Source organism: Aythya ferina, assembly GCF_964211825.1.
Source record: "Aythya ferina genome assembly, chromosome: 3".
Taxonomy (NCBI): Eukaryota; Metazoa; Chordata; class Aves; order Anseriformes; family Anatidae; genus Aythya; species Aythya ferina.
In genome coordinates, this window is record NC_140298.1 from 51,609,986 (window position 1) to 51,637,755 (window position 27,770).

At 48.3% G+C, this 27,770-nt stretch overlaps 2 protein-coding genes and 2 long non-coding RNA genes across 6 annotated transcripts in view; 2 read left to right on the forward strand and 2 right to left on the reverse strand.

The window, feature by feature from the left end:
* LOC311433379 lies at nt 1-13,799 on the forward strand. Its single transcript, XR_014690725.1, has 4 exons — nt 1-1,316; nt 2,245-2,332; nt 6,929-7,143; nt 13,687-13,799. It is a non-coding gene; the product is annotated as an uncharacterized lncRNA (long non-coding RNA).
* On the reverse strand, nt 8,462-22,530 carry ZC3H12D (zinc finger CCCH-type containing 12D). Of its 3 annotated transcripts, none has more exons than XM_084512401.1 (6): nt 22,383-22,530; nt 17,632-18,066; nt 13,771-13,910; nt 12,534-12,768; nt 11,151-11,257; nt 8,462-10,672 (listed from the first exon to the last, which is right to left on the reverse strand). In XM_084512401.1, exons 2-6 carry the CDS (start codon nt 18,006-18,008, stop codon nt 9,702-9,704), a joined length of 1,830 nt encoding a protein of 609 aa, XP_084368527.1. In that variant the 5' UTR covers nt 18,009-18,066; nt 22,383-22,530; the 3' UTR covers nt 8,462-9,701. The 3 variants fall into 3 exon arrangements, with proteins under 3 accessions (XP_084368527.1, XP_084368528.1, XP_084368526.1); XM_084512402.1 differs by lacking the exon at nt 22,383-22,530 and adding an exon at nt 21,344-22,366; XM_084512400.1 differs by lacking the exon at nt 22,383-22,530 and having other exon boundaries at nt 17,632-20,373.
* LOC311433380 lies at nt 20,417-27,672 on the forward strand. Its single transcript, XR_014690726.1, has 2 exons — nt 20,417-20,551; nt 22,526-27,672. It is a non-coding gene; the product is annotated as an uncharacterized lncRNA (long non-coding RNA).
* The window catches only part of PPIL4 (peptidylprolyl isomerase like 4), a 15,856-nt gene continuing 15,385 nt past the window's right edge, over nt 27,300-27,770 (reverse strand). The window contains exon 13 of the mRNA XM_084512407.1: nt 27,300-27,735. Within this exon, the coding sequence (XP_084368533.1) occupies nt 27,511-27,735 (225 nt within the window). The 3' untranslated portion in view covers nt 27,300-27,510. The remainder of the gene's footprint in view (nt 27,736-27,770) is intronic.

Sequence of the window (27,770 nt, forward strand, 5' to 3'; positions counted from 1 at the left end):
GTCTCTCCATGGGCCGCAGCCTCCTCCAGGCCACATCCACCTGCTCCACTGGGGGCTTCTCCATGGGCTGCAGCGTGGAGATCTGCTCCATGTGGGACCCATGGGCTGCAGGGGGACAGCCTGCTCCACCAGGGGCCTCTCCCTGCACAGCCCGCAGGGGAACTGCTGCTGCATGCCTGGAGCACCTCCTGCTGCACTGACCTGGGGGGCTGTAGGGCTGGCTCGCTCATCTCTCCCCCAGATGCTGTTGTGCAGCAATTTTTTCCCCCTTTCTTATATCTGCTCTCACAGAGGCACAAACACATCACTTACTGGCTCAGCTGTGGGCAGTGGTGGGTCCCTTTGGAGCCAGCTGGAACAGGCCCTTATCTGACATGGGGCAGCTTCTGGATTCTTCTCAGAGAAGCCACTCCTGCAGCCCCCTGCTACCAAAGCCTTGCCACATGAACCCACTGCAATAACCTGCCAAGACATCCCAAAAACATCCATGTTTTCTGCTAGTGTTTATGTTGCAAGGACTGTGTTTGCTGCTAGCCAAAGAAATAGTCAAAACTTGGAGAAATAGTCGGAGTCAGAGAAGATACAAAACAAAAACTGTAAAGATCCCTCAGGTGCCAGTACCACCACAGCACCCTGAGGCCAAGCATTAGATGTATGATTGAGTCACAGGTCCCCTTTCTAGAAGAAGATGTAAAATGTTAATCCATGCCCTTACTCTTCACTGTCCCTATCCTTGCCTCTCATCTTTTCAGCTTCCCTTTCTCCCCACTTCAGTGAGAGACTTGAACAACCCCACAAGACAAGGTCGCTGTGTTTTGCTGCAGTTACCCAGTATGCACAGTGAAGACTGGGGCTAAAACTAAGCATCTTGTTTTCTCTCATGAGATTTTTCCTTCCCTCTGCTTTGGGGTTAGAAATCAACTTTGTATAAGACCTGAGGAAAGAAAATACCATCTTCTGACAGACAGCTGGCACAACTACAAAGCGATTGTCGTGTGGTGTCTCTTCTGTCTGCAAGAGTCATTTGTTGGTGGCCCAACTCTACAAATTGTGATTCCTGTCGAAAGGCGGGTGTTGGGTGCCATCCTCAGGGAATGAGGCTGGAACTTGAAGGCTGGATGCAGCTAAACCTGCAGGGCACTTTGCGGGAAGCTACCCAGGATGTCTGCCCCAGCTCCCCGTCCCTTGATTTACAGCTGCAGCCAAGAGAGCCGCCGGGCATAGCTGTGCTGTGTGACGTGCTCGCAGGTGACGCAGTGCTGGTACCTCCCTCCCACCTTGACTGAGATCCCAGCTTTGTTCAAAACAGATATAAGGTAAGCAACGTGCAAAAGTATGTCTTGCATCAGTTTTGATGAAAAGAGTATCCACCTCCTGATTTATTGCCTCACGTTGTTTTCCACTGTCTTTTATTTATTTGATAATCTCCTGCCTTTCCATCCTGTTCTCTTCCTGGACCAATACCTGCATCCTGCTATCAGGACTGAACCCATTGATCACTGATTGCATTCAGGGGCCTGGTTAAAGCTTGAACCAGCATCCAGATTGCTCTTGAACATCTGTCTGTCACCCCAGGCAGACCGTGCTTTTTTTCTTGTTTTGAAAATATTTTTGTTAGTTCTCAAACTGCCTCAGTAGGCGGTAGGCTGCCATGCGATGATTTCAACTTATTAAATATCTTTCAATTTCACATGTGAAACTCATAAGACTTTAAGACAAAATGCATTAGTAATGCTTTGGAGCAGGGATTGCATCACCCCAGCTGGAAGTGTCCTCATTACTAGCTTGCAGAGTTGTGCTTCGTGATACTTCTGCTCTCTGCGGAGCTATTAATCCTGTGTTTTGGCATCGGAATGGCACACCCTCTCTAGGGGTGACAGGCAGTGCTGAGATTAGTGATTCTCTGTAGTTTGGTCACAGCTGCTGCTTTCTAACTAGTGCAGAAGGGCTTTTAATTCTCAGACCAAAAGAAAGGTGTTAGCAAGCGTTGAATTTTATGTATGTATCTATGTATATATACAAACATATAAATATACTAAAAACGTATAAATTACATAAATGATTTTTATTTTATTTTATTTAAAACATGTATACATATATATAATTTTCTGAATTTTAATGGTATGTCTCCAGCCAGGTCTCAGAAAGATGACAGTTCATTTTGCGACACAGTTGGATTCTGCTGTTACTTCCATAGCCTAATTCTTTTTTTTCTTTTTTTTTTCCTCTTCTCTTTTTATAAAGAGCAAAAGCATTTCTCTGCAAACGTATAAAAGGCCAAGGAGTAAGGAGTAAAACACATGAGGGAAGAAGTTGCGGATAAAAGCCTCAGGTAGGTGGCATTAATCTGATTGCTCAGAGGCTTGTTTTGTCCATCATCAGTCATCTGCCAGCAAGTCCTGCGTGATCCCCTCAAACAGCAGCTACCACTCACATTGAAAGGAGCTGGTTTCCTGGGGCATTCCCAGCCCTCCAGCCCTGCTGCATCACACGTAGCTACAGCAGTAGCTCCATCCCTGCATTCAGGGCTGGCCTGCAGGGACCATGCCTGTGGCTGGCGTGCTGCCTCCCATGCAGATGACCCGCTTTGGACATTGCTTGCAGGAGAACAGTGCTTCCAGACCCAGCAGCAGCAGCAACCTTGGGGTGTTGAAGCTAAGCCCCTGTGCAGCCTGGCCAGCTTGACTTTGTTCAGAGTATGGCTACATCTAAACATCACCTGAGTGCTCCGAAAGACTTACTGTGGGAGCTCCCTGGCAGATCTGTATGGCGTGGGATTTCGTCCCCTGTATAGCCGAGCAGTTCCCCAACCAAATTTTTTAAGAAATCAGTTATAATTGAGGCATTGTTTTTGAATTCCTCTTGTGGTTTTTGCTTGCCCTGCGGCGCTCTCTCGAGAGGAAGTTTGCTAAAAATACCGAAGCACAAGAGTTCCCCCTTCGACAGGCGTGCGCGAGAGGCACGGGGGAGGCACAGGGTGCCGCCCAGGTCCTGCGGCCAGCAGCTTCAGGCAGGCGTGGAGGAGCTGTGTGAACCTGCTCCCCAAATGCAAGGGGTGAACGTATAAATAGGAAGTGGTGGCACTCGGAATTGCTTTGGAAAGAGCTTTTTTTTTTTTTTTTTTTTTTTTTTTTTTTTTTTTTCCTTCAATGGGGCCTTACAGTTGCATGCCTGGAATACTTGTGAAATCCCTGCTTAACTCCTGATTCACGTCTATGCGAGATGATAAACTTAATTAGGTAAAATCCCCTGTGCTCAAACAGACTGATACCATCCAAAGTACACTTAGAAAGAATGTGGAGGTACAGTTTGTAAGGCAATGCCCTCTGGACTCAAATAGAAAGCGTTTCCCTAATTAACTTCTGTCTAAGGGCTGGCAGTGATACTTACCCAATTGGCAAACCTAGTCTCAAATTTCAGCTTTAAAATACAATTGGCAGCTCAGCAAATTCATAGAATTGATCCCCATTCACACTTATTTTTGGCTTGCGTTAAGAATGTGCCAACCTGGAACTCTAAACTTAACCCGGCGTGACTTTTCCAGCGCTGCTGCCTGAAGAGGGAAGCCTGGCAGCGGCGCCTGGGCGCCCGCCAAGACAAACGCGCCTGGCGGATGCCAGCACAGCGGCGACTGGAGCCACAGGTGAGGGGAGAGTAAAAGGGGAAGCAAAGGGCGAGTTGTGTACCCTGCCCTGTTCCCAAAACCCTTTATTCAGATGACCCCAGGTTTGGGTTTCCCCGCTCCGCGGTCTGACCTGGTGCAGCAGCTCCAAAGGCTGAGCTGCTGTGTGTGGTTTTAGGGCTGCTTACACACAAAAAAAAATGCGCTGAAGTTAAGATGCAGCATGGGGTCTGCTTGGAGGAGCCATCTCCTGACCCAACTATGTGTTGGATCCCCACAGCGATCCTTCTGTGATTTCTAATGCTTGCCTGGAGCTGAGAGCAACAGTGTGGGTAATCGGACTGCATCGTGCCCCTTTGGGGTTAGCGATCTTCTTGCCCGTAAAGAACAGGGCTGCCGACTGGTTTTAGGTGCTAGATTGTGGAAGTCAGCCCTGAGCGCCGGCTCCTCTGTTTCTAGTGCTACCACATTGACACCTTGTGGTGGAGCTGGCCATCACATTTTTATAAATATTTCGTACTGCAGGATGATTGGTATACGTTTCAGATGTCAGTTGCTAGAGGTTTCTGAGATGCTTCCCCCTTCTGTTTGTACTTTTTCTTTAAACAGCGCTGCTTAAGCTCCATAGAACAAATAATAACATCAGAAAAGCCAAGTGCAGAAGCTGCCCTAAAGCAGTATGTCCTAGGTATCATCCCCAGTTGTGTTTGCAATAGCATGGAAGATAAACAAAAATAATCACTGCAGACTATTATTTCCTTCTTTTTCTTAAACTTATCTAGAACTCTGATTCTCTGCCCCTTTTTCCATACTCTTGTTATTTTGACTTCAGTTTAGACAGATATCTGCATCTTTTTTCTTCTTCTACAAGGCTTAAATGTGTTCTGTGCAACTTAAAAAAGATGCTCTAAAGGGTTAAAGATCTTCCATATGCTCTTTTAAATGAAGACAGGGCTCCAAATCCACCATGTCGTATATTACAGAGCTAGGCATTATGAGCAAAAGGATATTCAGATGCTGAAGTTCTTATCCGAGAATGTTTCCCTGCTGGAAATAACATTTTTACAAGCTTCTGTATTCCCTTCAGTCTCTTCCTAACAGGACCTCCTGTGGGGAGAACTTAGTATTTCTCATTCTGATGATAGTTTTGAGTACCATTTATAATTGTCTGCCAATGGCTGTGTATTTCTTGGCAATAACAAATCATATTCTAGTTTGCTTCCCTGCTAAAATTTCTTCAGCACTGCTTTTGGAGCAGTGGTCAGATGGACCACAGCTTTTGCCCAGCTCATCATGGCATTTATGCATTTGGATTCCATGAAGCTGCAGAATGTGGTATTAGTTATGAAGTGTGTTTTGCAACTTATAATTTAACGTGGTAAAAGCCTTCTCATTCCTCTGTATTTCTCCTGCTAGCCTATTTAGCAAGTGTTGGTTGGCCTTCAGTCCTCCGAGGCTGCTCTCATCTGTCTGCAGCTCTTTGGATGACAGTAGGAGGATAGCATTATTCCATTAATCTGGAAACTAAATCGCCAGGCAGTAATGGTATCCTTGCCTTTTTCCTCAGTCAGCAGCTCACTCTCATTGTCAGCAGTAGCTGATACCATTCCGTACCTAGTGATCTCCTCAGTTGTTTGCAGTGTCTGCAGCGTGGATAAATTCAGTAAGGTGACGATCACAGGAGAGAGCTGGCCCCATTTGCTCTAGTGCTGCAAGTATGCCGATGGATGGCAGCTGCCCTTTTGAGGCTTCCTTTGCAGAGCAGTATCTTCTGGAGGTAAATCATACCCTGCGTACTATACAGTGCTTGTTTCTACCAGCTTGACATTGCTATAATTTTATTTAACACCTCTTTGGTCTTCTACATGAAAAATTATTTCCATTTATCTGGACTGACTGTTTTTATGCCATCCATGCTTTGCTGTCAGCTTCCATTTTATGGTTTTATTCTGCCATGTAGTGCTGTAAAACACATTTGTCTTTTATATGAAACCTATACTGTTAGTAACTCCCTCAAACATACTGTTTTGGTGGCAGTGGGAGGATAGATGGGTTTTAGGATTTAATGTAGCTAAGAGTGTGTGATGGTTGAGGTCCTGCTAGCAACCCATTAGGTCCATAGAGAAAGCTGGATGAAGTCAGCACAAGCAAATGTGGGTGTAATGTGGCCTCTGTCTCCATGTATAAAGAGTGTTTGCTGGGAGGACTGCTATAAGGCAGGATGGGAAAACAGCTTGAGCACGTCAGGGCTCTGCCAAGCCAAAGATGCTGATGCCAAGTTCAAAAAACCTTTTGTGATTTGGGCCCTGCCCCATGAAGGGCATGATGGCTCAGGGGCAGGGCGGCGCTGCCTGGCCTCGTGTGGTGCCAGTGCCCCCCAGCCCCCTGCAGGGCCTCACCTTGTCAAGGTGGCAATGCCAGTCCAGAGCAGAGATGGGACAAAAACGCCACAAACCCCCTGAAAGGTCGGCAGCAGGTCAGAATACTGTACTGGGGCTGGTGACAAACAGCACTGCTGAGTCACACCGGCCTGCACGTCCCACCAGCACCACGGCACTGAAGCAGAGGTGTGCCAGCTCCTGGCTTGGGGAAAGTCCGTGCAAAAGGTGGAAGAAAAAAAATATATATATCTGAATTGTTATCTCAGAGATAAAGAACACAAAGTACCTTTGGCCAAGGGAGGCGTCTGCTTGGCTTTCACCAGAGGGTTATTATTTTCTGGCTTGCAGCGGTGGTCTGTCACACTCCCTGAGGTACTTACCTCTTCCTTCCTTCCTGGCAATCCAACATTTTTAAGCAGGAAGGAAGCTACAACTCCTGTCCTGCTTAAATATTTGTCATCAGTTTAGATATTTGCTTGTAAGTTGTGCCAGTTTTTATAGGGAGTTAAAATAACTCCCAGCCTGAATAACTGGTGAATACACCAAGTGTTTGATACAGAGCAAGATCACCTACTTCAAAGCCCTTCCTACGGCGTGAATTGTCATGGCATCTAGGCTCACCAGACCGTTAGCAGGCTCGTGGAGAAACATTTGCTCTAGGGAAGCTGAGGGAAGAGCAGCAGGCTCCAGCAGCAGTGCTGGGCAGGGCCGTGCTCGGTGCCCTTTTCATGCCACGACCCTGCAGTGAAATACTTGTATCCAGCTTCCCCAGCCACTCACACACTGGGGTGTCTTTGGCTTCCCAACTTTTGGGGAAAGAGTGAGCGTGGAGAAGGGAAGAGGCTCCTCTTCTATGATTTTTGTTGTTGTTGTTTTGTTTTTTAAGTCTTAAAATAAATTTGGCAACTTTGCAAATCTCCCTTAGGAAAGCAGCCAGGCTCCTGGAGGATTGCTCCCACTGCTTCAATCTTCTAAAAGAGTCTTGATGACCAAAGAGCAAAACACATCAAGGGCTTTCTGAGACTCTCAGGCTGTTGGGATTTATGGATTCATTTTCAACTTGGCAGCGAGAGCTGGACTCAAACGCATCTCAGCAGAGACACCAAATGGCAACAGCCGTCTATCGTGTCTGCACAAGAGGTACCTATTCCTTTCTGTTAGCAATTTCTTCCCTTACCTCTCAAGCCAGAAAGTGATCCTACTGTCTTGGAGAGTATAAAAGACTGAAGCAGAAGGTCCTGAGTCCCACATGCTTGCTCAGTGGCAAAATAACAAAACGGTTTGTGCTTGCCGTGGGCTTTTTGCCAAGGGCAGAGTTCCTCTGCAGCACTCAATGACATAACGCTGCTGCTGCTCTGCCCTTGAAACACAAACTTCATGAGAAAAATCCCTCTGAGTGGATGAGCCAAGAGAAATCAAGTTCTGTTTAGCACCGAAGTCTGATTTATTTTCTCAGACGCTTTCTCAGTAGAATGCACATTCTAAGTATTTTACTGAAAGACTTCTTAGTGACTATAGCAGAAATGAATGCAAAATAAATTATTAAACCTAAGAGAGAGGTTCTGAACAAGCAGCAAATTCCAGTGCATTCTCGAAGGAAAAGGAGAAAAGCTTACGCATGTGTTGCCAGCAAGCCAAGGGCACTGTATAAAGGCATCATGCCATTTTTTTCTATGCTTTAAATGCTTTCTGTATTGAAACAGGTAACCTACCTCCATTCCAGACATAAAAACAAATGTTGGCACTGCAGCAGGCTATAACCATACATATCGCATGTGTATTTTCTGAATGTTGTCATTTGGAACTTGCTGTTTGAGCACGTGGGAAAGGCATTTATCCACTCTGCATGGCACTTTTTGAGTGTGCCAATGTGCAAGCAGGTAGCTTGGAAAGCTCTGGTGCAGGTTGTGAGGCAATGCAGTGAGCCTGTCTGGTCACTTTAATGTGTTAAAAGCAGTGTGTGCATATCTTATGGCAACTAACAACGGCTTTAGAACTTAAATACTTTCCAAAGTAGTTCACAGGACACTTTTTCCATAGTTTTGGTTTAACATCAGTTCTAATCTGTGTGCATTTTCCAGTGGATATCTTCTTGTAAGCTGTTCTGATGATCCAAAACTTATTATCTGAATGAGGTAACTTATTAAAAAAAAATAACTATTAAAATGACTATAACTAGTGGAAAATAACATGAGGAAAAAGCTATAATTATTTCTTGACAGAGTCAACCACCATATGACCACAAGCAATTCAGCTGATACAGTTTGCTTATTTTTGTACTAATTTGCTGATGAGTCTTTAAACAAATAAAAAAATAAAAAGGTGCTGGTGGTTTCCAGAAGGAAACAGGTTAAAGTAGCACCACATTCAAGATGAATCATTTGATAGTTGATAGTGATACTAAGGGTAAATTACTTCTCCTTGGTCACCTTTTCAAAAACAAGAGAACTCAGCAAGATCTGTTTAATTTCTGTTTAATTCTTGTACTTCTGAGAAGAACCTAACCTAGAGTGTAGGGCCACAGAGTGCAGAGATTCTATAAATCTTGAGTATTAGACTTAATTATCCATCAGTGCTAAAAGGAATGGTATAAAAAACGTTTTTTAAAAAAAGCAAACAAACAAACATATTCAGAGCAAAGTGTTCTAGGTGATCATTTTACAATGTGCTAAATAATTTTTAAAACATGTCATACTGACATACTCAAACTTTGGTAAAATGCCAAAAACTTTCAGGATCAACCTTAACATTTGAATTATACCCTAAAGAAGTCAGTGGAATAATGCAGAGATTAGCAGCTTTACAGCTTACTGAAAATCGAATGTCCCAGCAGAACACAGTTTAAATGTTTGTACTCATAAATCATCTGTATAATAGCATTATGGGACCACATTTGGTAATTAAGGGTTAATTCAACAACAGTTTTCTTGTTCACTAGAACAGAGGCCCTTTAAAGTTGTTGGGTTTTTTCCTCTTTGCTATTGTCTGTGTTAACTCAAATAAGAAGAAACAGCCCAGAGCCTTCAGTCCACAGCAGGACTTACATTAACAATGACTTCCCTGACTTGATTTATGTTGTGCTTGAGCCCTGAGAAATATACCTGCAGCTGTTTCCAAGAGCTTGGAGTCTCTCCACAACTCCTACTAGTAACCTTATGGGTTCACAGCATTGGTTCATAAACGCTAGCTGCTTCTTTTAAAGCTCACAGATGCAGGGCTGCGCCCGTAGGACAGGGTTGCTTTAGTGATTAAAGCCATCAGGCACTGACGGGGACCTGAAGATGCCTTCTAGCAGAGAGCACAGCCGCATGTTAGGAGAAATATGCCAAATTACTTTTTCTGCTAGTCAGGATAAGTCTGTGAGGAGCTCTTTAATGAGACCCATGGAGAATGCCTCTTTCATGGTAGTTGACCAGGACTTTAAGACTTTGAAAACATGTCTAGTGTTTCAAGGAATTAATAAGGAACCAGCCTAAAAAACAGGCCACGGGGAGGTTCACCCAAGCCCTCCTTTCATGTCCAAGCAAGGTAAATGCTGTGAACCCCACTGCTGTGAACCACAATGACTTGATACCCCATGCACCATAGCTGGTCGAGGCTTAGATGCGCGCTACTTGAACAGCCATAAGCCCTTTAAGAACACAGACAACCCTCAAAACAGCAGCTCTGCATTTGCTGGGGAGCTTAACCTGGAGTTTTCACAAGTTCCTGTGTCTTTGAATGAGTAAAGTCAAACTAGCCATGTCCTTGATGTCGGGGTACAAGGCCATGACTCGGTTCACCTCAGCGCAGGAGAACATGGTGCACAGCTCCCTGTGGATGCTGGCCGGCTGGGTGCAAGGAGGTCGTGCAGCGGGGGGCGGCCAGTAGCTGCAGTAAGCAGCATCGGGGTAAGCGTAGGCTTTCTGGAAGAAGCTGAGCCCGCCGCTGGCGTCCAGCAGCAGGGACTGGCTGGGGAAGCAGCGGCGGGGCAGTGCAGACCGCTCGCCGTACCCTTGCAGCAGCCCAGCTGGAGACATGGTGGAGGGAGGCAGGAGGTGCTGCTGCTGCTGTGCTTGTAGGGCCGGGCTGTGCTGAGGCCTGGCAGGGAGGCAGCGGCTGCTGGGCTCCTGTGGGCTCTCCCGGGGCCAGCGGTGCTCCAGGTGCCTCCAGACACAGTCCGAGGGGTGGTGGTGGTGGAGCAGGAAGGGGCCGTGCCCGAGGCCACAGCAGCCCTGTGGGCTGTCAGCCACCTCTCGGTCCTGGGGGGCGCAGGCTGGCCCAGCTCCACCAAACACCTCCTCGCTGATGGAGAGCAACGACAGCTCCTCCACGAGGGCTCCTCCGTCCCTCAGGGCCTCCGGCAGCCTCTGGTCCTGCTCCAGGGCAGGGTCGGGGCCAAGGGCCCAGGCGTCAGCCAGCCGCGGGCAGTAGCTGCCTGGGGACCAGGCCGTGTAGCAGCAGTGCCCCACACCGCTGTTGGCTCCCTGCAGCGTTTCTGTGCCAGTGGCAGGGGGCACGGGATCGCCGCCTGTCCGGCATGGAGAGTGGGTGCATGGCTCCTCCTCCTTCCCCAGGCCGCCAGGCACCTTGGTCTTGGCTCGGAGCTCATCAGCGACTGACAGCTGAGCTTGGTGTGGCCTCTCCGGGTGGTAGAACTTGCATTTATTGCCATAGGTGCATTTCTTACCTGAAAGAATTAAAAATACATATATCAAATAGGAGATTGTTACCAGTGCCACCATCAATTCGCGTAACCCAGGACTTCTCCCCAGCGCTATGCGGCCACAAGGCTGGGGTGAGCTCTAGCAGCACAGAGGGGAAGTGCCACTTTCCCACATGCCACTTTTGACCCCCAGATTTACATGCTGCTGACCGAAATAGCAGGCTGCAGCAGCGGAAGGAAGTTTCTGCGTGAAGTCTGACGTTGGTCTGTGTTCTGGTTGCTGCACTCGAGGGGCTGGGAAACCTACTGCTACAGAGAGCGGCTTTGAAAAACGGTGTGCAGAGATCTACCTCCAAATTTCAGGAAAGCTGTCCCGCAGTGGGAGCACCACACGCTTGAGCAGCCTCATCCCCATCTTCTACCACACTGAGGGTGCAGTAGGGAGTGCAGGCACCCCCCACAGCAAGGGAGCAAGGCCCTGGAGGAGCATAAAGGAACCCACCGTAGGGGCAAGGTTGCCACGTTGGTTCAGGAAGCACGGGCTTTTTGCTGAGGAAATTATTAAGGGTGGGTCCGTGCCGGCCTAGGGGGTCATCAGGAGGCATAAACCTGAAAAAGGAGAAGTCACAGGAATAACAGAAGTACTTTGAGTGCTGCCACAGCTTGCTGCACAAGCTCGGGGCAGGACAAGCTTGTGATGCTTTCACAGCCTGGCCTCCAGGAGCTGCATTATCCCTCCTGCTTGCCGAGCCAACAGTGCTTCACCTTCACATTAGCCACTCTTCTCATTTCATAATAACTTCAAACAACTGGAAAGACGCTGGGGCTTGGCACAGCCCTGGCCTGGCAGCAGCCCCAGATGTCACAGTATCACTTCCTTTTTCTTCCGAAACAGCAGCAAATGCCTCTGTAGTCCCTCCACCCAGCTCCCTTCCACAACAAATCCACTTTTTTTAAAAAAAAAGGAGAACGGGGTCTGAAGCCACTCCTTAATTGGGAGCTACAGTTCATAGTACCCATCCGGTGCAACGAACATGCCCAGCATTTTCGAGGGTTCAGGAAAGCCTTGGTGCTAACAAGGCCTGCAAAGTGCTCAGACAAACTGTTTACTCATCTATGCCAGCACCTGAATGCAATGCTTCAGGGAGAAAACCGATTCATATAGCTCTGATCTGAATGAACCCTCACTCCACCACACTTCCCACTGCGCAAAGCAGGTCGGGAGCAAGGGGGAGGCAAGGAGATTGTTTATCCACAGGATGGGACTGAAACCTCCACCTTCAGGCTGCTGTTTTATTTAAGAGACTCCCAAAACTGTGTACAAAGTTTGTACAAACTGTGCAAACCAAGGAGCACACAGCTCTGTCTCATGAACACAGCACCAGTGTGTCAACCAAGACTTTCCCCAGCAAGGATGCTCAAGGGGCCAGAGACCAGTTTCTCCTTTCTCTTCTATCAGAAAGTTACGATCATAAAAGCACAGGAAGAAGTACTCTCCCGCCCTGTAGGGGTATCAAAAAAAAAAAAAAAAAAAATTAGCCAGCCTCCCCTCTCTGATTTAATTCAGTTACACTGCTAGGAAATAGAACTGAACACATTCTAGGTGTTGGGTGAACGCCCCAATTTGGATTGGCGAGAAGCAAAGATGGTCATTAATATTGCCATTTAAATAGAGAAGTTCACCGAGAAGTGACATGGGGTTTTACAACCAAAGCTGAGGGAGCAGGAACTAAAGAAGTGAGATAAGAAAAGTTGTGATAAATTCCTTTCCCAACAGGGTTCACATACACCAGTGCTAGCCGGAGGTGCAGCAATGTTTGAGCTGTCTTGGCCCATAATGTTTAAGTTACAGATTGTTCAACAACAAACAGCAATGTTCCCTTACCTGTTACTGACAAACGAGTACATGAGCAGCCGCTGCTCGATAAACCACTTCCACTCAGGGTTTTCATTCTGGAGATCCCGATAGTGGTCGTTGGAGACAATGACTCCGTCTTTCTCATACGCAACTTTCACGATGTAGCGATCATCGTAGCAAACCACCCTCTTGCCTTTCACCTTCCGAGAGGGGGTGTACACAAGGATTGACTGCTTCTCAAGCTCTTCAAGAATGTGCTGATCTGGTGGGGTGGTTGGCAGAAGGAGAAGGGGAAAAAAGGAATAAAAAATAAATAAATCAATTAATGGTGACCTGATATCAGTCATGCTAGAAACCTACAGGAATCTAGAAATGTTTCAGCACTTCAGGCAACTTGAAGTGGTGTGATTTTAGGTACAGTGGTACCTAGTGGTTGTTTGGCAGTTTACAAAATTAAGTATTTTATAAAAGCATCAGCTCATAAAATTTGAGGTGCCTTTTATTGATTTTTATGTCTTAACCATTAAAGGATGCTGAACTCCTGTAGTTCCCTTTTTACCCCAGTAGATGCTAGGAAGCTCATAACCAGCCCCAGTGTGAGTATCACTGGGAGATAAGATGTGCCTGATAAAATCAATAAATAAGTTCTCTGCCACTGAGCACACTCTGACTTCTTGCCATTCCTGCCTCGCAGGGAGGTGGGCTGCTAGCCTTCTCAGCTGTAGACATCAAGCTGCAGGCACACATCTTGCTGATCTATTTCTGTACAGTCTACATCTCCATCACAGACCTCAAACGATGCACTTTCTTCTCCTGGTTGAGGAACCCGTGCAGCCCCTGTGTCAGGGTAAGAGGCTAACTGATAGACTGAGAGCAGTTATGCAACACTGAACACGTTTTGGACATTGACACTTTTGGATAACCCGTGAAACATATCTGCTCAGAAACAATCTCACTGCTTACTGGCTGGCGTACAAACTCTGCGGTCCTGTTGTGAGCTAACAAATTCATTATTCTTTAACTCATCTGGCAGAAACTGGTGCTTTCGAAGCAGAGGGCTTCTAAGCACTGTAACAAAGCCCAGTCTGCAGTTTTACTTGCTAGCCAGGAGCATGCGGCAATAAATTAGTGACTAATGGAGATGGAGACCTTAGACACTGTTTGCACTGTGTGTTTACAGGGCAAAACCATACTGGATTCTTCACACCTCTGCCTCCAAACTGCACCTAGTGGTTGCCAAATTATGCTTGGGATAGTGGCCTACCTGCAATGGGACTGTCTTGTCGAGGGGGCTCCTTTCTCCAAAGCGGGACAAAAACCTTGATGTAGGTGTGCCCCCTCTCTCGGAACCAGTCCACCGCCAGGCGGATCCCCCAGCAGGAAAAGACCTCTTTATTCCCATGGCTTAAAAAGAAAACAAAATTGGAGGAGGATGGTGAGGCAAAGATTTGAGGAAGCATACAGAGGTCTCTAACTGAATCAGTAACAAAAAGCAAAACATACAGCTTTTGTGTCATTCACCAGTTTCCAAGAAAATAACCCTCCAGTCCTGAGCAAGCTATCCCAGTTGGACAGAGCCAAATACCTCCTCCAGCAGGACCACTTGTTATATGAAGAAGTTTGGATGCTTTAAGACAGAAATATTCCGTCCCAGATTTCTATGACCTGCCTGCTAACCAAATCTGCTGCTTTCATCTGTATCTAGATGGGCTTGGACTTGTATCTAGATGGACTTTAGGACTAAAGTACCAGGAAGACCTTGACCTAAGTTGTGTCAGACCCTTCACATGCCTTCTCTGATAATGGTTTGAGGACGGATTTTCTTCCAGCATGTGCAGAAACCCATGAGACTCTCTTGCATTAAACAAAATGTGGGGATTTCCTTCTGTGGTAACAGTGACACACAGACTTTCATGTGGCTGCAAGTGTGATTGCAGGTCATTCTGCTGCTAGCCTCATCTGGAAACAGGAGTCAAAATACAGAGAAAGAAAAACTGCAAGAGGCAGGATCAGAAATATCGGGAATCTTACCCAGGACACCCAAAAAGGGACAAGCCCTCAGCTGGGATGGCCAAGGATGCCTCTGGCCCATCTTTATCTTGCCCAAGTTGGTAGATTTTGTCTTCATTGCACAAAGAGGTAGAAAACCCCCAGGATGTGCACTGTAGCAGATGCAGGCAAAGTGGGTTCTGGACAGTTATCCGTGTTCAAAACAAGACACAGAAAGTATGCCCAAGGAAAATAGATAGGGGTCATATCCCTCCTAAGTCTCTTTCCCCTTTGGAAAGTTCATACTATGTGTCTGTTATCTAAAATTTGACTATAGTGCAGTGCACGTGTAAAGGAAGGCAATTTGTTGATTGTTTCTGCACAAGGAAACAAAAATAAACTCTTCACAAAGGTCCTGAAATGGATAGACAGCCTAGCAGTATCTACAGAAACCTCATCCTTGTACTTTGAGCTTTCTGGATAACATCACCACAATCTCACTCCTGCTTTCCCCTCTGTGAAACGTGGATGTAAGTGACTCTCACACTCCGTTACTACCTGCAGTGACTGACCAGCTGAAGAAGATGCCACAGTCCTAGAAGCCTTTTTCCTCCCCAGCCCCCAGAAATTCAAGTCCAGATTCTGCTTATATCAACCTTATAGCCATGTTTTATATATATAATGGAAGTTATACTACTGAAATAGTGACCACAAATCAGAAATGGTACAGTTGGGAGGATAAAATCTGGTTGTCTATTAATAGAAATCCAGGCAATGGGAATTCTTACGAAAAAAAAAAAAAAAAAAAAAAAAAAAAAAAAAAAAAAAAGAGCCTATACTGTGAGCTGAAGTGCTCAATGTGTATAATCTCCATTCTAGAACAAGTTTGGTTTGGTTTTAATGGTTGGGGTTTACCAAGAACAGACTGAAAGTCACTTGGGCAGGTGAATTAGAAGTTCAGGTGACTTTCTAATTACTGCCTTGAAGCAACAAGATCCAGCACTGCTTACCCCTGATAACCAAGTACAGCCTAAGGAAGGGAATTTAAGAGCCTAATGCCAGACTCAGCTGAAGGCAACGTTACTTTCCATTCAGTCTGCGGATAGGCTGCCTGGTGACTGCCAAATCTTCCAATTGCTTTATTACATCGGGGCACATCAATCTTTTTCAAAACCTTGCACCCCACAACAGGCCCTTGGTGCCATCTCGGAAGTGCTCCAGGAACACCAGTCCCAAGACGGGAATACAAAGGCTCGAGATGTTTTTCTCCACAGAGGCAAGTCCTTCTCCAAGTCCCAACATTTTAATAGCTCCATCCCTAAGCTGCTGCTTCTCCTGCACTTTTACTGGTGATGGCGTTGGTGATGATGTTCTTCCAGCAAGGAAACCTAACATCGCTTTTCCCTGACTATGCTGTAAATGGCCCTCCTTCTGAGAGCTGCAGACCAGAAAAATTGAAACGGGGCTACCACTCACCAAGCCCATCCCATTATCCAAAGGCAAATGTCATCCAGCTCCACTTTGGAAAGACATCCAGGACAGCAAAGCAGCTCCCTCCAGGCTGCATCAGGTCGGTATGAGCTGACAAGCTCAGGAGTCTTCTCCACTCTGCCAAGTAGTCCTTAACTTTATCGAGGCAGAGTCGGGGGATGTCTGAGAGGAGCTGCAAAACCTTCGCCTTTTTGAAACCAGGAACTACTGCACATTCCTCTAATTCCTTTTCCGTGAAAGAAAAGGAATCCATGGCAAAACACCAGCATTCAGGAATCTAGGCAGGCAAACAGCTCTCTGCCTTGCATCTTGGAAGCTATTCTTAAAAAGAGTTAAGTTTCACATGCTGGAAGCACAGGTGGCTTTTGGAAAACCATTTTGGTGGGCGTGTGGTCAATGTGGCAAGGCTGCAGCTGCTGCTGCCTTACAGACAGCGCTGTTCTCTGCTCTGTCCCCCTCTGCCTGCTCCAAAAACCCCGGGACGTCAGCAAGGACACGGCTGTGCCGGCAGAACCAAGCCAGCCACAGGTATCCCTGCCCCTAAAACGACAACAGGGTGGGTGCCCTGCTCAGCTGCTCCGCCTAAGCTGGTGCTCATTTATTTCACACAGAGACAGAAGGACCCCTAAGGAGGGTCTAGGGTGAAAATGCAAACAGACAGGAGACCCCAGGACAGCTGTTGGGTATCCCTCACTACTTGTGGGCTTCCCCGAGGATCCCCTTGCTTTCGGGAGGGATTTCTCCCTTCATCCAGAAGATGGCACAACTTAGCCTCCAGAACCACCTGCTCTGCATGTGTCCCTTTTGCCCTCTAACCAGGGGGGGCTGTGGTCTCACCTCACCTCACCCCGGGGTGACCAGAGCAGGAAGCCCTCCTCTGCTCTGCTCAGAGGTGCACGGACGGGCTTGGCCCCGCAGAGAGGAAAGGGAGGCCGAGGGGAAGGAGTGGTGGATGGCCAGGGTGTCCCGGGGCCTCTGACAGCTCGCACTGCTCAGAGGAATGAGCAGAGGCCAACACGCTGCTGCCCCTGGACTGCCCGTCCACAGGGAAATGCCAGCCTCTGCAGCACTGAGGGTGCTTTTACGGTGTCAGGACGCTACCTAGGAAATATAACTGGCCAGCATGGGCTGCTATCACGTTTCCCAGAAACAGAATGAATTAAGGAAGAAGTAAGACTATTTAACTCAAAAGTCAGTTATCGTTTTTAGTTGTAAGTGAAGACAATACAGCTTTGATTTCGTTAGGGACCACAGCCACCTGTCTTCAATTTTCCCTCTACTTCCTAAGTAAGTGGGGCTGTTCTGTCCTCCTAGAAATCCTAGGTACCCATCCGGAAAGGTAGGGAAACATGGGTGGTGAGCTAAAGGGGAAAGAGCTGCTGAATCACGCTGACATTACCTTATAAAAGGTCAAAATGCAGAGAAAGCCAGTGACTGCATTAGGTGTATGTATCTATGGGCTTAGAGACAGAAGGTGCCCATAAGCTGTGCCTCAGCCAAAGAAGAGGAATAAGCAGTGCTTGATATATTATACATCAAATACTTCAGTGCACCCCTCACCTGGAAAAAACACGCTTCAAGCCAGCAGCTGTACAATTCAAAAGCCACCGAGGAAGGGAGATCCCTTTCAGGAAACACAGCTTACCTCATCGCGACATTGCTGCCGTCGATCACAATGGGTCTCAAGTGACTGGAGGAATCACTTTCATCTCCCCCAAGCCACTGTGACACCGGAGAGGTGCTGCAGGACCCCCGGGCAATGAGCTTTGGCGGGGCGGGCTGAGCCTGGCTCTCCAGAGCCTGGGGTTTGCTCCCCATCCGAATCAGCTCTTTCAGCACGTCGTCCTCCAGGGCCTCTTGGCCCAGGTTCTCCAGCACTTTGCAGATGTCCTGCTTGCTGTAGCCCAGCTTGCAGAAGAAGTCCAGCTTGCTGTGGTGCACCTCCATCCCCGCTGCAGGAGCTCCCCTGGAGCGCGGTGGCGGTGGGTTGCTAGAAGCAGCCAGCGCCATCCCAGCGGGCATCGACGCTCCTCCCGAACACAGCGCCGCCGTCCTCCCGGCCTCGTCCCGCAGGCATCAGCTTCAGGTGGGAGAAAGATCAGAAATAACAAAGCACAAGCGTTAAGGAGGAAGGCACAAGCTCAGCAGGGTGCCTAGCTGCTTAGCCGTCCCCTCTGCAGGAGCCGTCCCAGGCTTCTCTCAGCGTTTAAGCATTTTTCTGTCCCGCTCCTATTTATGCAGCGGCGGCGTGTTCCACGCAACGTGGGCCGGTCCCCGGGTGTTATGTCAGACAGGTGTCATCCTGCTGCACGAGCTCCGCGAGCCTGTCGCACACGGTCACCCTGCATGCGTGAAGTTTGTTCTTCGGACTTATCTGACAGGATATGATATAAAAGGCAGTGCAACCGGGGATTTTCAATGTGCTCAGTGTGGTTAACGAGCCGCAGATAAAAATCTAGCAAATGCTGTTGGATGGTCTCGGATGCCATGGCAACTTGACATGCACAGCAAATCTCACCCAGCGATTTAAGGAAACACATTATTTGCAAAGTAACCGGGAACTCTGCACTTCTCCATAGGGCTGTGTTTCCTGGTATATACCCAAGCGCATGCAGACAGCCTTCCTGAAAGCCCATCACTCATCCGCTCCGGTGATGCCTGAGCTAATATTTTCCTGTTGTTTTCTATTTCAGCGAGGGTTTTCACATTCGGAGAAGCAGCTTGTTTTTTGAAAGCTGTCATCAGCGGTGGTTGGAAGCAATCTGAAAACTGGTTTCAATTTCACTTAGATTTATTGTCGAGAGAAACGGCTAATTCAGAAATGAGTGTGCCGATGCAGCAGAAAGCTACCTCCAGCTTCTCCAGAACTTGGCTGTTTACATTTCTGCACTGCCCCGTAAAAGAAAGCGACAGGCAGCATAAGCAGCTATGGCCGGAAGGACTTCAACTTAGTGAGCAAAACAAGACACGGGCACACGTGGGGACTACTCAAACACCAGGCCGAATGCTCTCAGCTACATTTGGCACGCTTGTGCTGACGCTTCCCTCATCACCTCTCTGTGGTTGTTGGTGATACCAGAATCACGGCCGGTTCCCCCACCCATGTGTAGGACACGAGTGTGGCCGTCTCCCCTTCCCTGCAGCTCTCTCAGCACTGTCACTGATGGGAGAACAAGCGCGGGCTGCTCACATTAAGATGCAAAGTGCACGGGGGAGAAAATGCAGCACACTGGAGCTGTGAGCGAGGTGTTCAGCCTGGGAAGGAGGCGACTCCAGGGCCACTGCAGCCCGTCAGCAGTTCACTCTGTGATGGTACAAGCCAAGGATAACAGCCTCGTCGTGGCCAGCAAATGGCCCAGCACTATCCAACCAAACAACCACCTTCTGGGCTGGATTTAGCACCCCCATCCACTCCCCTTCCCAGCCTGATCTGGCCCCTCCGGGAGCTCAGAAGCTGAAATCCTCTGGAGGAGGAGATGGAGCCACCAGGAAGGCGCCGATGGGAGGGGAGCGTGACGGCAGCTCCTCCCCAGGGCACTGAAAGCCCTTCCCAGGGTGGTGGAAGAGAAATCTGCACTGGGCTCAGTTAATTTAAAACTGATTAGTATTTGTTCAGCCAGGAACAGGAAAACCCGATAATTAGTTGGTAACCATACCTCGTACAACTTTGACCTTTACATCCCTACGTAGCGTTTTAACTGTCAGGTAGTTTTCTGCAGAAGAAGTCCTGAGCTATTCAAGTGATGAACAGCATCAGCAAAACAGAAAATACCTTGATCGTGTCACATGCATGAGGGGAAAGCAGTTACCACATGTACTTTCCTATCTTAACAATAGGAAGCATTTATTTTAGCTGGCAGACTCGACAGGCTTTCCTTACAGTGCACTTCAGAAATGCGGCACACTTTACCTCTAATCCATGTTTTCAATTCCTGTCCTGAAGATGAAAATGAATTTCCCTGCTTTTTCAGTACTGAGATGACTTCTCAGCCTTGAAATAACTGCTCACTGAGCTGAAGTACAGAGATACAACTTTGTGCCTGAAAATAGCCCAGGCCGTCAGTGCTGGCTGGGCAGCATACCAAGCCCAGCTTTCAGGTGCGCAGCCAGCGGCTCTGAGCACGCTGTCAAGTTGACACGTGCTCCCCCATTTGTTTTGATGCTTGGATTGTCTGAATAATTTATCATAAATGAAGAACTGAAATGATCGTCTGCCCTCAGGTCAAAAAGAAAATAGTTAAGGCATATTTTAATGGCCATGGCTGGTATTTTTTAACGCTGTGTTTCCATGCACCCTGCTGGGTACCGTTGGCACCAGCGCAATTTCCCACGTTAGCATCATGTTGTGTTTTGTGTGTTGGTCCTGGATCTCACCAGAAGGGAGGCACGACTCCCCCAGGCAGGTCTGCAGCTGCAGCAGGGGCAGTGACCACGGCTGCCTCCCGCACACACCACGCAGCCCCACGCTCACGAGGGCTGCTCACCAGCACGGCCCTCCTGCCCGCACCGGGTTTTCTGCAGAGGTAACCACTGCGCTTCTGCTACTGCCTGGCCAGATGCTGAAGGTGAGTAATAGCGCGACGGCAGGGGTTTCACCGCAGAATCAGCGCGTATGAAGCCCTGAGATGAAAGCCTCGGTCACGGCTCACGCTGCGCCCTCGGTCACCCTCCGAAAGGGAGACCTGGCGGATGATAAAATCACCAGCTTACACTTCAGTAAGCAATCAGGAGCGTGCCCAAGTCCAAGAGGCCAGCTGGCTGCCACAGCCAGTGCAAAAAGATATGATGGGAAGGAGCCCTGCACCGCAGAGCCCAGCTTTCCCTATCGCACAAACAGGTTGTAAAATCCGATTTATGAACTTTCCGACCTTCATTTCCAAGCTGCTTAGATTTCCTCCTGCCACCTTCCCCAGCCCTCTGCAGCCCCCGTTGGGAAGCTGCTCTTGCTTTTCCCTCTGCCTATAACCACTCTTCTCACTTCCAGGCTAAATTTACCCAGGGGCGCTCCTCTCCTGCTGTGGGGTTGTGCCCCGCTCACACGCGGGCTGGGCTGCCTCCTCTTCCCCCTCGGTCCCCGAGAGTCACCCCACAAAGTGCCTGCACCAGCCAGCTCCTTGGGCACTGCCCTGAGCTTTCTCTTCTCTGAACGAAGGGGGTTGCTCTACTTTTGGATAAATAAGAATTTTCTACTTTCACAGATTGGAGATGCACATAAACTCTCAGCAACACGACTAGGTGACTACAAAAAGATTTGCCTTTTTCTTCCCCACCCTCTCTACCAGGTTTGCCAAATGTAACAGCAACAGCCTCCCCCGGGGGCTGTACTCACGGCTGGTCCCACTCGCTCTGCACGTTACCTGTCCGAGCCCCAGCGTTATCGTCCCACCATCGGCGAGCCAGAAGCTGTTTTCAGGGGAGCACTGAGCCCACAAGGAAGTCAGCCAGTATTTAGAGCCTTTATGGCAAGGCTGATGTCAACTGAAAGCAAACAAGTGCAGCGAGCAGGTTGGAGCTCATTCTGTAGGAAGGTTTACTTCCTCATTTGGCTAGCTGATCCTTCATTTAACTGCACAGGTTGATAAACTTTCACTTCATTTTTTTCAAAAGGAAAAAAAAAAAAAAACAGAGGTTCCCAACAACATATCTCTGTTCTGAGTCACAGGCAAAGATTAGTCAAGCCCTCGCTGGCAGGGATCCAGAGCACCCCAGCAGCCAGAACACGGCCCGTGGATTAATTCTGGGTTACATGGGCAGTTTTCCATCAAGGATGCTTGACCAAGTCATCTCGACCTCCTCCCCTGACATCTGGCAAATCCCTGACCTCCAGAGACATCAGGGAAAAGAAATCGGTGTTTTTAGTAGCGCCTGGCACTGCAAAGCCTCATTCCAACACATCCACATCTGAGAGAGCTTGTTGTGATGCTACAGTAAAATAGATTTCAAAAAATAAATAAATAAAGCAGCCCGTCCAGCCCAGCCCAGCTCACCTCACGGGTGCCTGAACTAAAAGCCAGCTGTGGTGGCAGGCAGTGTGTCCGCAGCCAGGACTGCCAGCCAGCCACTTCCCAACAGGAACCTGGGGTTTTTCTCCCGCTGGCTCCTCAGCTCGCTGCAGGCAAGCCTGCCGAGACCCGCAGGGAGACAGAGGGAGGGCGCAGGACGCGAGGTGGGGTTAACCCTGGGACACCTCCGTGGCTGCAGACAGCTCTGTGGGGTCCCCGCTCCCTGCCCACTGGCTGTGGGGCAGGAGGCAGGGTGGCTGAAAGCTCTGTGCCGGCACAGTGCCTAATCACAAGGAGCGGGTGGCCGCGGGTCAGCCTTAGCAAGTGTCAGCAGGCCACGCGAAATAAAGGACTGGGTTTGACTCTAAAATGGTCTCAAAACCCTTTTGCTCACCAGCTCAGATAAATATTTGAGAGCCCCAGGCGGTGGTTTCGTAGACATTTCCTCTCCCTGCTGCTTCCTTGTGCTGATGAGCACACCAAATTCTCCCAGTGCAAAGATTTATTGCTTCTTGATGGTGTTGTTACGTTCAATAGGGAAACGGATCCAGTGGGAGAGGCTTTCTGCGGGGAGGACCCATTCATGGATGTTCCTGTGCCGAGCTGACATCTGAGGATTTACTGCCCTGCGAAACAACTGGGCTCTCACCAGCAAGAATTATTACCAGCCTCCGAGCCAAACAGCCTGGCTGTGCCCAGGAAGGACCGAGCACGCCACCTCAGCAGGCTGCCCGTGCAGTGCCACTGTCCCCTGGTGTCAGGCACGGTGTCATCCCCGGCACGGAAAAATGTTCTCTTGAACCTCGTAGCGGGCAGCGTCGCAGCTGGCTTGGTCTCCACGCCCCAGTGAGTTATGAGCTTTGCACCAGGGAGCATGCACTCCTTGCATGAGCAGCACAGAAAAGCGTTCCTGCCTTCGTCACCTTCACTCGCTTTCTGGGAAAATGAAACAAATCGATGCAGCCGTAGCATCACAGTGACAATTCCTTAGTCCCCGACCAGTCAGGATAAAGCAAGAGCTTAATCAAATGCAGTCCTACTGCCAGGAGTGTTTTACGTAGCTCCTGGAACCAGCACCCCCCCATTCTGCCCCCTGAGGACACCCCTGGGGCAGACCCTCACCCCACGCTACAACCCGTATCTTGGTTAACCCTCACTAAGCAGTCCTCACCATACAGTCCAAGCTACGCTCCTGATTTTAAATACGTTTCTTTATGCACTGTTAGGCAAAGCCTGGATGTTTTCTGCCAGTGAAATTCTCACTGCTGGAGGCACTGGAAACGCTGATGTTGTTGACAACCCAATATTCAGGTAGGTGAAGAGGCAGTATCCTTACAAGAGGTGTTTCTACATGCTTGCCAAAAAGACCACCTTCCCCTCGCCCCACAAACATACAGCAGTCGTGAGCTCTGCATCTGTCCACGGAAGAGGGCGAAGAGGAGAGACGTGTATCTGAACGGCGCGGCCAGCGGGCAGGTTCTGTTGCTTCTTGGAAAATTTCGATCCCATCTCCAGATCTGACACAGCAGGAACCCAGCTTGTTTTCGCCAGTCTGAAATACCTATTTTTCCTCCTGCCTTCTTACAAAAAAAGATACTGCTATTAGTCAAGTGTTTTCCACTAAGCTTATATAAAAAGTACCTTTTACAACCAGAAAGCCCCAAACAAGTTTCGAGTTCAAAAGTTTACCACTGCTCGGCTTAAGATTTCAGAAAGCTCTCGGAGCCGTCTTTCGGTTTCAGAGATTTATCACATGCTCGGTAGACCCAAACCTTAGTATGGCCTATCGATGCCTTTTAACTCTCATACCACGTTTTAACAAGACTATACTGGCCTGTTCAGTGAGAAAAAGCACATTCTGACAGCAGCCAGGCCCAAAGCTGGCACACGTCCCGAAGGAAGATCCCACAGCGTCACCGTGCCAAAACGGGAATCTGCAAGGATGCTCTCATGTTGTCAGCTCCCTCACCCACACGAAGCACAAACCAAGCTTATGCTCAAGGAGTTTTATAAGCACACTAAGGAACTTTGGGGGGAAAAAAGTCATCAGCAAGAATGCCAAGAGCCATCAGACAGCGCACACCAGGACAAATGAACAAACGCAGGGTTCTGGGCAACTGCTTATTGTCAGCCCTACTGGGAACGCCAACCACTGGGGTATATAATTCCTATGTTATTTCTGCTGGCTTCTGTGACACCCATGGGAGTTAAAAGAGAGCTCTCTTGCAGAACTCTAGCCTCCTCGTTTGCTTTCAGTGCCTTAAGATCAAACGCCATCGATAACGTGGCTGTTTTAGGGAGCTCATTTATGCCTTTAACCTCTGAACAGCGAGCCCAGAGCATGCACTGTTCCCCTTTGAACAGGCTCCAGCTAAGTTCAAGTGAAGAAGTGGTATTTCTGCCGTACCATTTGGGGCATTATTCTCAATATCACAGAGGAAGGCGGTTTGGTTTTGTTTTGTCTTCTAGTTACCACAAGCACCAAAGGTCAACCCCAAAACTGAGGTTGGAGATAGCATTGACGAAAAGGAAATGAGGGTAGGGAAGTGGGAGCTCTCATTAGAATACAAGCAGGCAGCTCTCCAGCTGCTGGATAAGAAGAAGTCCTGGTGGCTCCAACTGCTCTGCTAGGACAGGAACAGCAGCTTGTGCCCGTGCTGTCGGCTGCTGGCACAGCTCGTGCATGCCATTCCCCGAAGCACCACACGCACACAGCCGCCCCTTCCCGTGGCTGCAGCCAAGTCCCGTCTAACTCACGGCACACAGCACTTCACGTGTATGCCAGGTGAACATCAAGTGTTAGCAGAGCAGCCCAGAAATGCAGTCTCCTTAAGCAGCGCTTGCAATTCAGTACTTGCCTCCAGATACTGAACTGTCTCGCTGTCGCTTATTTTAGCATTAATGTTTGAAAATTGCTGCTTAAAAGCATAAAGAGTTAAGCCCCGCAGCCTGAAGCTACGAGATCCAGCAACCCAGTGACGTTACATTTTTAGAAGCACTAAGGTGTATCCAAAACCAGACACCCGAGTTCTTTCAAATGTGCTTATTTATTTTCTTATTCTGAAGACTCTTTGGCCATCAACACAAAAGTAACTGTTCCCTTCCACATGCTATTCATATCAATGCTTAATTGTTAAGAATTTACCTGTTTTGAGAGAAGAAGCCATCATTTCTGCTGCTGAGAAGTGAGCACGTTTTCCAGGAATAGTGTGCTTGTTGTATATACCAAGATGTTTCATATTCCCACAGGTGCTTGGGCTCTAGCTGAAGCCTAGGAAAGGCGACTGAAACTCTTCATGCTGTTGAGTCATTTTTAATCTTCTTTCCCACAAAAGGATTCTTATAAGAATCCAGCTTTCTCCTCAGAGTGGAAACTTTCTTCTTTCTATGACTGCCTGCTCTAACACCAGCTAGAGCTTCACTGCTTCAGCACCTCCACATCCTTGTCAAACTTTGCCGATGGGTTTTGGTGTTCAAAATGCGCCACTGAAAGGAACTGGGGACGATGCACCAGTTCAAACCTTATTTCTGTAACAAAGCAGGCTAAAAGCAGGAAGAGCTAGAGAAAACCTACTGCCTGAGCAGCACTACTCCAAATCATCACATCCTGGTCTTGCAGAGTTCTCTGGAAATCTGATGGATTGAAGGAAGAAATCTTCTCGATGAGGACAGTGTGCAGTCCTCAGCGCCAGCCCCTCAACATACTCCCGAGTGCGGGCTTGCTTGTTTTTCTTGTGGGACAGGGGCCAAGGCATGTGCTCAGGCTCTGTACGGACTGCACAAGTCCCTGTAAGCCCCCAGTGGCCTAGCAGCAGTTAAGGAAAACTGGACTTCTAGTTCCATGCTTTGGAGCACATGAAAGATGGAAAGGAAAGATGTAGCAGGAGTGTATTCTTAGCCATGTATACCTGATGTTTAATGAACCAAAGAGAGGTTAGATGGCTCTGGAGAACACACTCCTGTACACATCGTTCAGCATCCTCATTTAGTCTGGGTCTGAATATTGTAGGCATCTGGCCTGGCCTGCTAAGTCAGAATTTTCTGCCATGGGGTAAACAGCTTCTTTGTTCCCGTAACAGCAGCCCTCCTGTAGGAGCATGTTAATCAGGAACTCACTTTCCACATGCGGCCCCTTCAAATGCACCAGCCAGGCAGAGCAGCACTGCTGCTGGCCCTCCAGGGCAGGGGGATTTGTTGTGAGACTCCATGGCTGCCATGTATTTTATTTTGGTTTGGTACTTCAGATCAAGTCCCGTTGAGAGGTATCAATCTATAAAAACTTGTTATACTGCTACAAGAGAACCAGACACTACAACAGGCATTATAGTGAAACCACAACAACAAAAGTTAAGTTTATTCACCAGACCAGACCGCCTTCGAGCCACCACACATTCCACAGAGGAGAAGAAAAGACAAACCTTGCCTTAGCTTCTCTTTCCCTCCTATCAATGCAAGATCTTTCCTCCTCTGGAGAGGAAGAGGACATAGATGTTCTGAAAACATACACAAACTGAGTAACACTGTTTAAATGTCCAAATCTTGTTTATCAGGGTGAGCTGCACATTTCAGAGCCTGCTGCCTTCAGTAAGCCCCAGACTCTGATAACATCACCTGCATTCCTCTGTAGATGAAGAGTTGTTAACTGACGACTTCTGCCACCAAACCCAAAAATTATTCCCATGTACACTTGGGCAAGTGCACCACAAGTTACGAACTCTGCCTTCCTGCTGATGCCTGCTTTCTTCTGCCTTACCCACCCAGAGTAACTGGCCTGACATCACAGCGGCTGCACACCCCGACACTACAGAGGTCAGATGTTTAACAGCGATGGCAGCTGTGCCAACTATCAGCTGTGCATCTTCCTTCTGAGAAGCATCCTCCAGCAACGCCACAGCCAAGCGAGCTGTGCAAACAGCTGAGCGGCAAGTGCAGCACTTCCATCTCCCTCGCAAGCAGCAGAGCAGCACTTGGGTGCCTTCAATCACTGTTGCACGGGATTCAGTGAGGTAAGAGCTGGCAGGATGACGGCAAGCTGCAATTTAATTTCAAAGGAAGGAAACAGAGCTTTGAGTATTCTTTGTAATAATGGTATCAGAGCACTTTTTTGGAGGGAGTGTGCACAGAACATTTCTGTCTCATGGGTCTTCTATCACACTCCTTCCTGTAAGATCTGCAAGTGCTGGAAGAGGAACACAGCCTCCTTGCAGACAGGAGGCAAGCGCTGCAAATCTCTTCACAGCGGGCAATTCATTTGATAGCACGCTTACATTTCCAACAAGCTTTAGACAAAATTCCTTATCGGAGACTCAAATCATTCCACTGATGTGAAATATTTTATTGAAACAAGCTTTTGGGAACCCAGCCTTACTCCAAGTCATACACTGGGAATTCACAGAATCGTGAGGCCAAACCACCGACAGAAGATAGCTGCTTTCAACCAGTACCTGCACAGTCATATGGCAGCAATGTTGGAAATGCAGGAAGAAAACAGAGTTTTAGTTCCCTTCTCTCTTTCTCCTCCATCATCTGTACTTGGACCTCTCTTTGTCTTTTGATTTCTTTGGACTTCTGCTTCTGTCCGCCTTTTTATCCCAGTCTCTTACTCGGACATCTTCTCTGTATTTGTCCTTATGCTTGCTGTAACTGGAGCCTCTTTCCTGGGATCGGCTGCGACTCCGATGCCTGTCTTTCTTCTCACTCTTTGTCTTCTCCCTGTAGCGCTCTCCTTCATGCTTCCGATCAGAATCCTGTTAAAGGAATCGGATGCATACGCTGTTACAGA

What these genes read in the sequence shown, in the direction of transcription:
- ZC3H12D (XM_084512401.1), bottom strand. Translation starts at nt 18,008, where the DNA reads ATGCCCGCTGGGATGGCGCTGGCTGCTTCTAGCAACCCACCGCCACCG. An exon ending in ACAAGACAGTCCCATTGCAG is followed by an intron (nt 12,769 to 13,770) that starts GTAGGCCACTAT and finishes CCACCCCACCAG; the next exon opens with ATCAGCACATTCTTGAAGAG. An exon ending in TACTCGTTTGTCAGTAACAG is followed by an intron (nt 11,258 to 12,533) that starts GTAAGGGAACAT and finishes CTCCTTTTTCAG; the next exon opens with GTTTATGCCTCCTGATGACC.